The sequence below is a fragment of the Patella vulgata genome, chromosome 5, assembly GCF_932274485.2.
Source record: "Patella vulgata chromosome 5, xgPatVulg1.2, whole genome shotgun sequence".
Taxonomy (NCBI): Eukaryota; Metazoa; Mollusca; class Gastropoda; family Patellidae; genus Patella; species Patella vulgata.
The window spans coordinates 39,629,327-39,644,356 of NC_065883.2; the positions used below are offsets into that span (position 1 = coordinate 39,629,327).

The 15,030-nt window shown below is 37.9% G+C and overlaps 1 protein-coding gene across 1 annotated transcript in view; it reads right to left on the minus strand.

Annotated features, from left to right (window-relative positions):
- Positions 1-15,030, minus strand: part of LOC126820656 (leucine-rich repeat-containing protein 9) — a 201,499-nt gene that overhangs the window by 19,064 nt on the left and 167,405 nt on the right. Inside the window, exons 11-12 of the mRNA XM_056100793.1 lie at positions 7,453-7,584; positions 1,515-1,700 (exon numbers count right to left, since the gene is read on the minus strand). Of these exons, the coding sequence (XP_055956768.1) occupies positions 1,515-1,700; positions 7,453-7,584 (318 nt within the window). The remainder of the gene's footprint in view (positions 1-1,514; positions 1,701-7,452; positions 7,585-15,030) is intronic.

Below are 15,030 nucleotides of genomic sequence, written 5' to 3' on the forward strand. Positions count from 1 at the left end.
GGACCCATCAGGGGGGCATTCCCGGAAGTTTGTGACCATTGCCTAAGCATCAGTGCACATTCACCAGACCACTCCCGATGCTTAATAAGTTCTGTTTCTCACGGGACTACTTCGTTTCTTTGGGCAAAAACATCGGGACCCATCAGGAGAAAATTTAATATCTTAAAAAGTTAAATTCTTAAAAGTTTAAATTAACACTGTAAACCTCAGAATGCCTTGTTCGGCAATTTTGTCCAAACGTGGCAAAAATGTGTTATAATTTTTGCCATAATTTTGCCACGTTGTAACGTGGTAAAAACAATGCCACGTTTGTCTGGAGTTTCAAAACATAGTTGTCATGTTTTTGAACCAGTTATTTGGTCCAGAACGAGGCAGGGTAAAAATGCCTCATTAGCTGTATTTGCTATCAAAGAGCCAAACAAATTATTTTTCGACCATCATGTGACAAATTGCAGATCTACAAATTAGATAATTTATTTGGGACATGATATGGTTCATTATTATGGTTTACTAACTGGAGTTCTATCGTGTATTTATTTTATTAATTCCATTTCATCATTGGTTTGGCTTATTTCACAGTTAAGTTATATACATTTAGTAAGAACCTTAGAACGACATAGTGGGGAATAACATTCATCTTAAACACCTCAATACACTCTCTGCCAGCGGCATGTTTGATCTACACTCACTTAACTTTAGCTGGTTTTCTATCCATCTCTCGAAAATGTGGGCGTATACTGCCTGGCAGCCGCTAGTTTTTAAATCGGATAAAAATTGTGACCTCTAGAGGGATCACAAGCTAAAAACGTGATTTTTACAATCAAAGGCCATAATTCAGGAAGTTAGGATCAGATATGCGTGAATATTGAAAGGAACCAAGATCTTTGGGTTATAAACATATATTTCAAGTTTCATCAAAATCAGATGAAAATCATGACCTCTAGAATGTCCACAGGCTAAAAACATGATTTTGCGTACAATCAGCGGCCATATTCCATGAAGTTTCGATCCGATACATGCCAGTATTGAAAGGAACTGAGATCGTTTGGAAATAAACCTATATTTTAAGTTTCTTCAAAATCTGACAAGAGAACAAGATGTCTGCTTCCAAAACAGGTTTAAAATATGACAAAAAAATAAATAGCCACCATGTGATGTTAAGCTGACAAATTGGGAAAAAAACAACTTTTTTCCAACAAGGGCAATGGAGCTGTGACACTTATTAAGGTTTACAGAAAAGGGAATAACTCAAGAATAGAGGTGGAGGAGTGCTGAAAATCCATAGGTGGTTGTCTCATGATCTCAAACCAAATCTAAAGAAAATCTGTTGAAAAACGTAGCCTCTATTGCATTAACAAGCCAATTGTTGACGAACCGACAGGCTGAGAGTGACAACATATTAGCCCAAACTCCAGAATGGAAATTGTTTAAAACTGTTGCCTTTATCAGGAAGGAAGAATCCCATTATCAGTGCGGGATCAGGAAACATCATATATTTACTAATCAATGCTCACTTCGTTGACAAAAAATCTTCAGTATTTTTATCTTCTGTCATATCTTCTAGTTTGTTGTCAAACTGAATCCGTAACAATCGATGATGTATTCGAACTATTTGATGTATCTTAATTCCTACAATGCCTTTCTCTCTATAATCAGCAGCACAAAATCTGGATAAAACTAGATCTTGACAGGAACTAAACCTAGAAGTAAAAATAATATGCAGAAGCAACTTAAACATTTTCCTTATTCTACAAACCTAAGCCATCCCATCCCAGACCACCATATGCCCAAGCCACCATAAAAACCCATAAGATTAAGAACCTTATTAAAGCCAGACTTTTAGTAGTATGCTCCACAGAATCTGTACATTATAACACACATTACCTATCAAAACTCTTTTCTCCATTAGAAGAAAGAAAAGAAAAAAAAAAGAGTTTTTCTCCATTAGGGGGGGTTGGGGGGCTGAATCTTTAGCAAGTGCGCGCTGTATCATAAGGCCTGTCATTGAGTCAACTGGCGTGGTTTCGAATCCCTGGTTGTACGTGACAAGGAGTAGGGTTGCCTGTCAAGCCTCGTGGGTTTTCTCCGGGTCCTCCGGTTTCCTCCCACTGCTAAAGACCCCTACTTGTAAGCGAATTATTGAAATAAAATTAAACCATATGTTAGTCCAGAAATGACCTAGTCTGTGTCGAGTGGACGTTAAACCCCATCTCTTTCTCTTTCTCCATTAACCAAAGAAGCTACATCCTTTATCAAAAATTCCAAAGAGTTCTGCGAAAAGCCAACAGACCTGCCAAAAGATGTACAAATCCTATCATACCATGTAATAGACCTCTTTACTAATATCCCCTGTGACGAATACTTAGCAGAACTGCACCATAGACTTACTTCATTGGAGAAGAGTTGTCACATATATTTACTTTTTTTGGTAATGAAACATTTATAATACATTAAAACTCATTAAGTAATTATCAGAAAACCATTAGAATTTGTTTGGTTTTTATAAAGTTCTGTCCCATGCTAACGTTTAGTATATGAAACTTTTAACATCATGGATTTAGCTGTTCAAGTCATAAAAATTCATTGAAAATCTCAAGACCTTAAACTCTGTGTATCAATCTGAAGTCAATTGGATGATAACTTTAGTCTCTAGAGCGTCACAAGGGCCATAACTTTGGCAGAAATTATCGGAAATAGTTGAAAATTAATATGATTCTGTCTCATGACCTCAAACACTGTGTATCAATTTAAAGTCAATCGTATATTAACTTACAAGATTTTGTGAAGTGATCAAGGGCCATAACTCTAGCAGTAATTATCAAAAATCGCTGAAAATGAATAGACTTCTTCGTCTCATGACCTTAAACACTGTATCAATTTAAAGGGCCAATCCCGATAATATTTTGGAAAATAAAACTGCTTAATTTTGTGTTAAAATCCCTAAAAATCCTCTACCTTAGGGCCAAGCAACTAGCTCAATATATGTGATATATTTTCAACAACTTAAACATGTCAGTCTTCATATGGAAATGGAGAATGGTGTCCCAAGCTGTATTATGCGGTGTCTGGATAAAACCAGGCTTTAATTTTATAAAATGTATGTGTAGGCGAAATTTACCTTTCGTTATCAAGTACAGCACATGGGTCATTCATTGTATAGACCTCTAAAGCAACGGGAATCAATTATCAGGTCACCCAACAAAAAAATTGACCCAAAATCTTAAAAGGGTTACATGTCCCGATAAGCAGTTTTGACGTTCACGCCCAAACTTTGAGTCAAGGTAAATACACCATTCCTCTATAATTTGGTGCTTAAATATCATACGTACTAAGACTTTTATTTTTGAGACTCTGTTCAATTCGGGGTAGTCCCTTTAAAGTCAATCGGATATTTACTTTGTCCTCTAGAGCGTCCACAAGATTTTTCAAAATGATCATGGGTCATAACTCTGGCAGTAATTATTGGAAATCGCTGAAAATCAACAGGCTTCTTAGTCTCATGACCTTAAACGCTGTGTATAAATTTAAAGTCAATCGGATATTAACTTTAGCCTCTAGAGCGTCCACAAGATTTTGCAAAGTGATCAAGGGCCATAACTCTGGCAGTAATTATCAGAAATCGCTGAAAATCAATAGACTTCTTCGTCTCATGACCTTAAACACTGTGTATAAATTTAAAGACAATCAGACATTAACTTTAGCCTCTAGAGCGTTCACAAGATTTTTCAAGGTGATCAAGGACCACAACTCTGGCAGTAATTATCGGAAATCGCTGAAAATCAATAGGCTTCTTCGTCTCATGACCTTAAACACTGTGTATAAATTTAAAGTCAATCTAATATTAATTTTGACCTTTAGAGCGTCCACAAGATTTTTTGAAGTGATCAAGGGCCATAACTCCACAAGAGCGTCTACAAGATTTTTCAAAGTGATCAAGGGCCATAACTCTGACAGTAATTATCGGAAATTGCTGAAAATCAATAGGCTTCTTCGTCTCATAAGCTTAAACACTGTGTATAAATTCAAAGTCAATCGGATATTAACTTTAGTCTATAGAGCGTCCACAAGCAATTGTGGACGCCGGACCGACGGACGGACGGGGGCGACAACACACTGTAACCCAGGTATCGTTTAATCTTGTGTATCTAGCACTAATTTCTTTCACAGTCGTTTAATATCAAATCTTTGTTTAAAAATTCATAAAAACTGTTTAAAATCACCATAAATCGTTTAATTTGTACATGTGTCCAGTTTAAAGCTGACTGATTAATTTTGATAATGAGTGTCCAATTTACAAGTATTTAATTTCCTGATCACTGTTCAAAAATTAATCATTATACATCATTAATCAATTGGGTTGTTTATTTTTTAACAATGATTGAGAAATTAAACACTTATAAATTGGACACTCATTATCAAAATTGAATGGTCAGCTTTAAACTGGACAGAAGTACAAATTAAACGATTTATGGTGATTTTAAACAGTTTTTACAAATTTTTAAACAAAAATTGGATATTAAACGAATGTGAAAGAAATTAGTGCTAGATACACAAGATTAAACGATACCTGGGTTACAGTGACAATATACGACCACATTTCAATGTGGACGTATAAAAGCGGCGGCTGTCAGGCAGGGTACGCCCACATTTTGCAAGAGATGGATGGAGAACAAGCTAAAAACAAACAGGATTTTTTGTACAATCCAGAAAGTTATGGTCTGAAATGCGCAAATATCAAAAGCGGCTACTTTGTCGGGCAGTTTCATTTTGATTTTCCCGAAATTCGAATTCAACCTTCATTATGGTGGAATGGTGATATATTGAAACGGTTTTTAAAATCCGAACTCAAATCAAAATTATGGTTTAACGGTGATATATTCAAACGTTTTTTTAAATCGAATGATAATTGTGACCTTAACTAGATCTAAAGATAGGTTGCCAGGCAACGAAACATATGCCCACAGCAGCTATATTGTCCGGGCAGTCAACAAGAGTTGTCGCATATTTTTACTTTTTTCGGTAATGAAACATTTATAATACATTAAAATCTGAGTAAGAGTAACAACTCATTAAGTAGTTATCAGAAAACCATTAGAATTTGTCTGGTTTTTATAAAGTTCTGCCCAATGCTAACGTTTAGTATACAAAACTTTTAACATCATGGATTTAGCTCTTCAAGTCATAAAAATTCATTAAAAAATCAACATACTTGTTCGTCTCAAGATCTTAAACTCTGTGTATAAATCAGATAATAACTTTAGCCTCTAGAGTGTCACATTATTTATTAAAGTGATCAAGGGCCATAACTTTGGCAGTAATTATCGCAAATCGTTGAAAATCAATAAGATTCTTCGTCTTATGACCTCAAACACTGTGTATGAATTTAGAGTCAATCAGATATTAACTTTAGCCTCTAGAGCATTCACAAGACTTTTTTAAGTGATCAAGGGCCATAACTCTGGCAGTAATTATCAAAAATCACTGAAAATGAATAGACTTCTTTGTCTTATGACCTTAAACACTGAAAAATTTAAAGTCAATCGGATATTAATGTTAGCCTCTAGAGCGTCCACAAGATTTTTCAAAGTGATCAAGGGCCATAACTCTGACAGTAATTATCGGAAATTGCTGAAAATCAATAGGCTTCTTCGTCTCATGACCTTAAACACTGTGCATAAATTTAAAGTCAATTGGATATTAACTTTAGCCTCTAGAGCGTCCACAAGATATTTTGAAGTGATAAAGGGCCATAACTCTGGCAGTAATTATCGAAAATCACTGAAAATCAATAGGCTTCTTCATCTCATGACCTTAAACACTGTGTATAAATTTAAAGTCAATCGGATATTAACTTTAGCCCCTAGAGCGTCCACAAGATTTTTTGAAGTGATCAAAGGCCATAACTCTTGCAGTAATGATCAGAAATTGCTGAAAATCAATAGACTTCTTCGTCTCATGACCTTAAACACTGTGTATAAATTTAAAGTCAATCGGATATTAACTTTAGCCTCTAGAGCACAGACGAAAGGATGGAAATGAAATGAAATAGGGTTTAACGTCCTACTCTTCTGCACCTAACCTAGGCTAATTGAAGACGGCATACGCCACACAGTGTGCTATGAGGGAAATTTTGCCCGGGCAGCGGCGCTACGGCCTACTCTTATATCGAATTCCAACTGCCAAGGGATCTTTTACGTGCACGCCAATACGAAAGGACGGACGGACGGGGGCGATGACAATATACGACCACATTTCAATGTGGGCGTATAAAAAAAGAAGAGAGCTGGCCTTTAGTAAAGGTATTACAGCTATATCAGACCCAATGCAGCTAATTTGGGGACTTCTGAAGCCCATAACTTAAGTATGGTACCACCATGCATCCTTTTGGAATATTCGGTTTGATGCTGCTCCATCAAGAAATCAGCTCCTGTTCGGTTCTCACATCTCTTATTGCTAAGTGATGTGCTAAATGTGGGCCTTAATGTCCTTAGTACATTTTTTCAATCGTATGTTTATATCTGGGATATGTACCACATTAATTGGCCAAAAATGAGGAAAAAAACGCAATTTTCTGCGCTTTTGGGCCCGGCTATCTTGGATTGGATACCAAGCTTCATCAAAGAAATTAGTATTGCTCAAGCGGGTTTCAAGCCCCTACCAGCAAGCACGGGCGAATGATTTGGTGAAGAAACGGAGAGAGCTGGCTTGCCCTGAATGAAAGTAGCTGGCCATTTCAGAGATTGAGAGATTTTCAATAGGGAAAATTCACATTGACTTATGATTTCGTATTGATTGAAGATAGGTGACAGAGATTTTATTTCTTATATCGATAGAGGGTGTCGAGCTGTGCATAAAACCATTTCAATATTTTGACCTTCCCCCGCATCATAGAAAATAGAGCTAATCTTCGCAGGTGTATATTTTCTGTTTTATTCGCCATATGTTACAATTTTGCTGATCAATACTCCCAGAGAATAGGTGCGACTTTATGGTCTTCACATTGGGGCACAGGAAGACCTCCACTAGCATCACCAATTTCCACGATTTTCATCCAAACCCTAGACTCGCCACTATAGGTGGCTGAAAATTGATCAAAAATGACATGAAAAATGTCGAAATTGGCCAAAAATCACCCAGAGGCTATTTCTCAAAAACTATGAAAATGTGATCAGCCCTTCTGGCGGTAAAGTCTTGGATACTCCATAAAATCTCCCCCCGAGATGAACTCGATCCGCTGACCCCTCATCTTTCCGATTCTGCACGATTTTGCATGGTTTTCTCATGGAATGACTCCTAAATATGAAAAATAACGAGGTGCACCTACTTTTTTATTACGCACGAATTTGAATATTTTGTTGACAAGAATAAATTGAAATCCCATCACTGGTGATGACAATATTGGACCACAGATTTGAATGTGGATGTATATAAAATAATCTGAACTATACTAACCATGTATCTATTGCTGATCCATCCTCAAATCTAACATTACCACCTGTCTCAAGTTCTATTATCAAACGATTAATAAGATTCTCTGACTGGTATACAACTCTATCTACAGCTTCCAGACAAGAGCGACCAATTCTGTTCCAATATAATTTTAAGCTTATAAATACATATACAAACATCTCATAATTATGTGATAAGATACAGAATATGTCGATTAGCAATAATCTTGAGATTTAACAGAGCATATGGACCTAATCACCTTCGGTGGGTTGGATTAGACTTTCAATAGATACTGTATTAGCAGCCACTCCTATGGGCGTAGCTGCTTTTTTTTAATACACATCTGCATTTCTACTGAAAACCACCATTCTTACAGTACAAAACATTGTATAAGTTGTAATAAGAAAATGTCTAAATTTCCCATTAATAAAAGTTTCTCATTTAAATAAATCTAACAATGTCAGTGGTTTAGAAGAAGAGGACATAAAAGTTAAATTTGTCCCTTCCAAGTTTGAACCATGGATGTGATTTCGCCCGTATATTCAGGATTTGTCTGACGCTATTTTCCAAACGCCCCAAAATTGTCTGACCGGGAATATGCCCAATCGGACATCAAGACATGGTGAATAATATTCAAAATTCCAAAAATAATATATACTGATGTCCAAAAGAAAGTATACACACTAAAAGTATGACTAAGTTTTGTTTAGATTAAAAACATTTGATAAAGCATTACTGAGTTTGTCTCTGCGTCCAAACTCACCATTTCTAAGCAAAATAAAAATGTGAAACAAATTGACAATCTACCCAAATACCGTATACCATGGAAAAACGACTTTGGTTGATGCAGCACAAAATGCACAGTGTATACTTTCCTTTGGACATTAGTATAGTTTACTGAGTGTATAACTAACACTCAACCCAATTACCGTTGATAATATACTGGATTGATTAGGTAATTAAGTGATCAACGTATTTATTGTGTTATACCGTCTATACACCTACCTTGATTAACTACTTAATTTGCCTTGATTGACTGACTTAATCCTTTGTCGGACAATTGATCAATCTAATCTTAAACAGAAGTCATTGCTTCCCCTGTGAACCGAGAATTAAGCGATTAAAATTTTGGCCTAGCCTCGATCACCATTACTAAAGTCTGTACGATAAAAAACATAGTCTCGATTACCCATTTCATGATTAAATGATGTATGGAAGTCGAGCAGCAAATGGGATCATAATCCAGTAAATTTTGCAGGCTAGCGATGCCATCAAGAGTTGATTATTGTCTGAATAAGTTTATTTATGTCTAATTAATAATTTAGATAACATTTCAACCTAAAGAAAGACCCGCAATTGGCAGATTTAGCTCTTGCATAATGTCGGTTTAAATAAAGCTATTTAACACATACGCATTTCCGATAAATACTAGACTGTTTGTTGATCGCACTGAAATGAAAGTAGAAATCTCGCGAGACACGTGAAATTATTTTGATGGCATATTCCTGGATTTAAGATCATATACTATTCAAAAAAAGTAGGGGATATTTGATTTTTAAGTGTTATTAAAGTCACCTAATGAAACTGACGAAGAAACAAATGACAAAATGAAATGAAGTTCACATTCATCGATTTATTCCAAATGATCGTTAGACTAAGTAAGGCACAGACTGACCATTATAAGGGTAAAATGATACCCGGGGTCAAACAGCAAAGTTACCACAGCATCACAACCAAGTCAGTAACGGGTAAATCCTCCTCTGTTTGCCAAACAAGCATTGATCCGACGTGGCATACTCCTAATGAGACGTCTAAGGTCATTTTGGTCCAGATTGTCCCATTCCTGTTGCAACGCAGCAGCAAGTTCTTGGACATTGGCAGGACGTTGTTGACGTTGACGTAACCTCTGTCCAAGCATGTCCCAGACATGCTCGATGGGAGAGAGGTCGGGACTCAGTGCTGGCCAAGGTAATGTGGTGATGTTCTGTTGTTGGAGGTAACCTGTAACGATCCTGGCCCTGTGACATCTTGCGTTGTCATCCTGGAAGATGAAACGGCGGCCATGACGTCGTGCGAACGGCACAACATGGACTGCCAAGATGTTGTCCCGGTAGTACTGGCCTGTAACACGCCCTGCAACAACATGTAAAGCCGTTCTTCCAGCAACAGTGATGCCTCCCCACACCATAACAGAACCACCCCCAAATCGATCATGTCTGATGACGTTAACGTCTTGGAAGCGCTCGTTTCGACGACGCCACACCCTCCTACGTCTGTCCAAAAAATCAACAGTGAACCTTGACTCATCTGAAAACATCACATTGCTCCAGCGTCGATTATCCCAGTGTTTGACGATCCCTACACCAACGACGTCTTGCCTGAATGTGATGATCTCTCAAACAAGGGATCACGCGAGGACGTCGGGAGCGAAGGTGGCCCCTATGCAGTCGATTCCGAATCGTCTGGCCACTCACTCTCACACCAGTGTCTGTTTGAAGACGAGCGCTGATCTGATTTGCTGTGATGACACGATTTCTCAAGGCCAAGGTACGGATAAATCGATCCTGGGCTTGAGTTGTCGCCCTTGGTCGACCTGAGCGTGGTCTGTCCTGTACAGATTGTGTATCACGGTATCTGGACCATAGCCTGCTTATGACAGACTGAGAAACATTCATCGTCCGCGCCACAACCGCCTGTGTTGTGCCGATCTGTAGCATGCCAAGGGCACGTAACCTTTCATTTTGGGTAAGCCGACGCATATCAAAATTTGTTTTCTGGTCACTAAAACAATTAAACTGATGTTTCCACCCTGGAATTCAATGCCACAATGACTGTAACATTCAAAGTCAGAGTCGTGCAAATCTTGGGTTGGACCCCCATGATGATCCCAAGCATCACCTGCATTCCATGCGGTAGCTATTGGTGCGTTTGGGCGTCACATGTAACTGGAAATGTTTCTTCTGTTAGGTTCTATAGTGACTTTTTTCGTAGTCATTTGCATATTTTAGTATTATGCCCCCAAAATCAAATATCCCCTACTTTTTTTGAATAGTATATTTTGAATGGGGTTTATGTTTTTAAATAAATAAATAAACAAACACACTAAGAAATGTTAACGAATATTTCGATTGTAGTTAATTGTTTTAGACAATAGTGCGTGCTAGGGTCGATTGCGATTTTTTTAGCAGATGTCACTCGCTCAATGTGGTAGAGCGACAGTTACTGCCAAATAAATTTTGGGATGTCATTTTTTTAAACTTCCGTATGTAAGTCGAAACGGAGTATGAGACGAATGCCGGACTTTCGCTGAAAAATGTATCGACTTATACCCCGAAAAATACGGTAATTTTGGAGGAATTTGAAACAGGTACGGGTCGGCATGCTTTCATTCTATCGTATTATGACAACAAGTAATTTTGTAGGAATATTACTGACTAAATTTGAATACCTTACAGGAATTAAATATGAAAAATAACCAGGTGCATCTATTGTTTATTACGTATGAATTTGAATATTGACACATGATTTTTAATTGTGGTCTGAAAAGGCCTGCTTAAATACTGATAAGAGTTATGCCCCTTTATTTTCAGGAAAATGTCCGACAAGAACAATTTTGAAATCTCATCACTGGTTTGAACTATACTATAAGCTTAATAATTTACATCTAATTAGATAGTACAGTACCCAAGCAACATGCTTACTAAATATCATTACTCATTGATGGTGAAAGACTATTTTTATTACTAAAATTACAGTGAAATCCCTCTATTAAGACCACCTATGGGACGGTTGAGCAGTGGTGGCGCCGGTCGTTGGAGGGACAAAGCTGGAGCAAAGTCCAAGGTTAAGGGGACAAAGGCACAAGCTTCAACTAGGGTAAGGAGGGGGGGGGGCTTCCCACAGAAATGTTTGAAAAATGGGCTGCCGGAAATTCAGTCTGGCAGTATTTCAGGCACTGAACGTTGAGATAAAGTGTCAAATGAATGGACTTGCGAACCTCCACGAAGCCCGCTCACGAGCGCCAAAGTAGGGAGTCCTTATGGAGGGTATGGGGGCTCTTCCCCTAATAAATTTGTAAAATAGATTGCCGAAAATGCTGTCTGACAGTATTCGGTTAGCCACCAATTGTCGAGATAAATAGAGCTGACCAGATACCGTCCGTCGCCTGATCATTAGTTTATCTGACCATAGAAGAAAGTGTCAAACAAACAGACTTACGAACCTCAACGAAGCCCCTCATGCGCGCCAAAGTAGCAAGTTCTAATCAAGGCTATTGGGGACCTCCCCAAGCAAATTTTGAAAAATAGAGTTTATCAGATACTGTCTGTCGTCTGATCACTACTTTATTCGACCCCAGACCCAGAGAGGAAAGTGTCAAACAAATGGACTTGCGAACCTCAAGGAAGGCTCCGAAAATTTGAAAAATAGACGGCCGGAAATGCAGTCTGGCAGTAATTCCAGCACTGATCGACAAGATAAATAGAGCTTACCAGATACCGCCTGTCGCCAAATCACTAGTTTATCCAACCAGAGAGGAAAGTGTCAATGAATGGATTGAGTGAATCAAAGTGAATGAATATTTTCGTCACAATATGAGAAATAGACTGCCGGAAATGCAGTCTGGCAGTATTTCAGACATTGGTCGTCGAGATAAATAGAGCTGACCAGATACTGTTCGTCGCCAAATCACCAGCTTATCAGTTAACAGAGAGTCAGGTGTCAAACGAACAGAGTGAGTGTATCAAAGAGAATGAATATTCTTGCCTCGTTCAAATAACCAAAAATTATTGGGCAGGCAAACAGAGGGCAGACCAGGTTTATGGATTTGCAATCTTCAATTAGTTGGTATACTGTTGGGAAAAAATAGAGCAATCAGTGAAGCGTGTGTAGAGAATAACACCGGATGTGTACAGCTGGCTGACAAGAAACAAACTGGAACTTCCAGTGGAAGTGAGATCGGGGTGTTTAACTTTTTTTATTATTTAATTATTTCGGTATTATTGTAACCGGAGTTCAGCTTTAAAAGCAGAGTTGTTACTATCCAAAGTCTTGACCAATCAAATTGCTTATCGCTCCTTAGTCTGAGCAGAAAATTCTCATCATCGAACTTAGTCAAGGTAATGATATAATGAATCTATACTCATGGTTTTATCACTATCACTTAATTATAACCAAAGTTATCGTGCCCCAAAGCATCAACGAATCAGATTGCTTAGCTCTGCTTACACTTACAGTAAGCAGACAATTTTTATCATCGAACTCCATAAAGGCATTCACCTAATGAACGCCTACACCAAGTTTGAGCATTCTACCTCAATTAGAAAGAGTTATTGTGTTCCAAAGTCTCGACCAATTAAATTGCTTATCGCTCTGCTTACCCTGAACAGAAAATGCTCATTATCGAACTTAGTCAAGGTATTGATGTGACAAAATTATACACCAAGTATCCTCAATCAAACAATCAAATTGCTTACCTCTGCTTACCCTAAGCAGAAAATGCTTATCTTCAAACTCATCAAGGCATTGGCCTAATAACACCTGCACCAAGTTTGAACATTCTAGCTCAATTAGAAGGAGAGTTATTGAGTTGCAAAGTCTCGGCCAATCAAATTGCTTATTGCCCTGCTTATCCTGAGCAGAGAATGCTCATTATCGAACTTCGTCACAGTATTGATGTAATGAAACTATACACCAAGTTTTATCACTCTCACTTAATTAGAACTAAAGTTATCGTGTCCCAAAGCATATACCAATCAAACTAGACTTGCTTGCAAGACTGAAGGCTTTCACCGTGCCAAGGCGTCACACGATCGCCAGATGCATGACAAAAGACTTTCCTCACCACTCCTCCACACCCCACCCCCAAAAAAGACAACCCAATACACTAACATAACTCAGATATTGACACGTTCTTTGTATTCGCATTGCGATAAAGAAGGTAATTGAATAATAGAGTTGAACAATTCACATCATGAAAATGCTAGATCGGTAGAATCGAACAGACGCCGCCAATACAAATATGTAAGCGAAAACTCAAAATTCCAAGAAATAACAATTTTAGTAAATTTTCAAATTTTGAAGAAAAAATGAGAACGACATGGTATTTCAATTCGGCCGTTATCGCATCCGCAATATCCCAAGCTGTACAAACATATAACTTTTTCGAAAATCGGTTGGGAATTCACATAATTAGGGCCGGTTTTCAATTTTCGTGCACGTTAAAGATTTACACAACTTACGATCTGTCCACAACTTTCGCAATAGTTATAAGTAATAATTGTTAAAAACAAGGGAAAAATCAATATTCAGAACACTATCTGTTAGTTTCAGAGATCTACCCGAATTGTAAATGGAATAAAAAAAACAACAAAAAACAGTTTTCCGAATGGGACAAAAACAGTCTTTTAGTCTCAGATAACAAATAAAACCTGAAATCATAATTATCAACCTCAACTTTCCTTTATACTAAGAAAGGGGCGACTTTCTTATAAATAGCTGCAGCAGGGAGCTTTATTTTAAATGGTATAAAGAGATGACGTCATGTACACAAAAAAACTGGGATATTAATTTCAGGGGCAACTGTTTTTTACTGATATGAAATATTTTCACTCTAGAAGCACCAGTGCCAGATATTGGTTAACAGTAGAATACCCTTAGTTCAAATATTGCCACTTAGAAAAATAGCTCTCCATATTATACGTATGCAGAACGTTCCGATTATGACCCTAACGGGGGTTGGGGGAGTTAACACGCGCGCGCGCTGTATCATAAAGTCTGTCATTGAGTCGACTGGCGTGGTTTCGAATCCCCGGTTGTAAGTGACAAGGAGTAGGGTCGCCTGTCCAACCTCGTGGGTTTTCTCCGGGTCCTCCGGTTTCCTCCCACCAACAAAGACACCTACGCGCAAGGGAATTATTGAAATAAAATTAAACCATATGTTAGTCCCGAAATGACCTAGTTTATGTCAAGTGGACGTTAAACCCCATTTCACTCTCTCTCTCTAACTGTTCATACCTTTCTAACCAGGGTGGGGGGGTTGGATGGCTGAGTGGTTAGCGTGAGCGCGCTGTATCATAAAGTCTGTCATTGAGTCGACTGGCGTGGTTTCGAATCCCCGGTTGTACGTGACAAGGAGTAGGGTCGCCTGTCCAACCTCGTGGGTTTTCTCTGGGTCCTCCAGTTTCCTCCCACTGCTAAAGACCCCTACGGGAAAGCGAATTATAGAAATAAAATTAAACCATATATAACTGTGAAATTAAACAATGGATAACTCCTACCTCTTAAATGATTTATATAATTAGTAAATAATTATTATTATCTAATGATTGTTGTTTTGTGACATATATAGTATAACCAATATATACATTATACTTTTATAATCAATATGATACTGTGCATTAGTCGTGTTTATGTTGTTATGATTTGAATTTCTTCATGCAATATTTGTAAATCGCCAGTAGGAATAAATGTCACTTATATAGATACGTTATGCTGGCTGGAATTTGCACGGTAGGCTATAACCTTTGGGTCTGCGCTGAATCATACGGTCTGTCATTGAGTCAACTGGCTGGGTTTCGATTC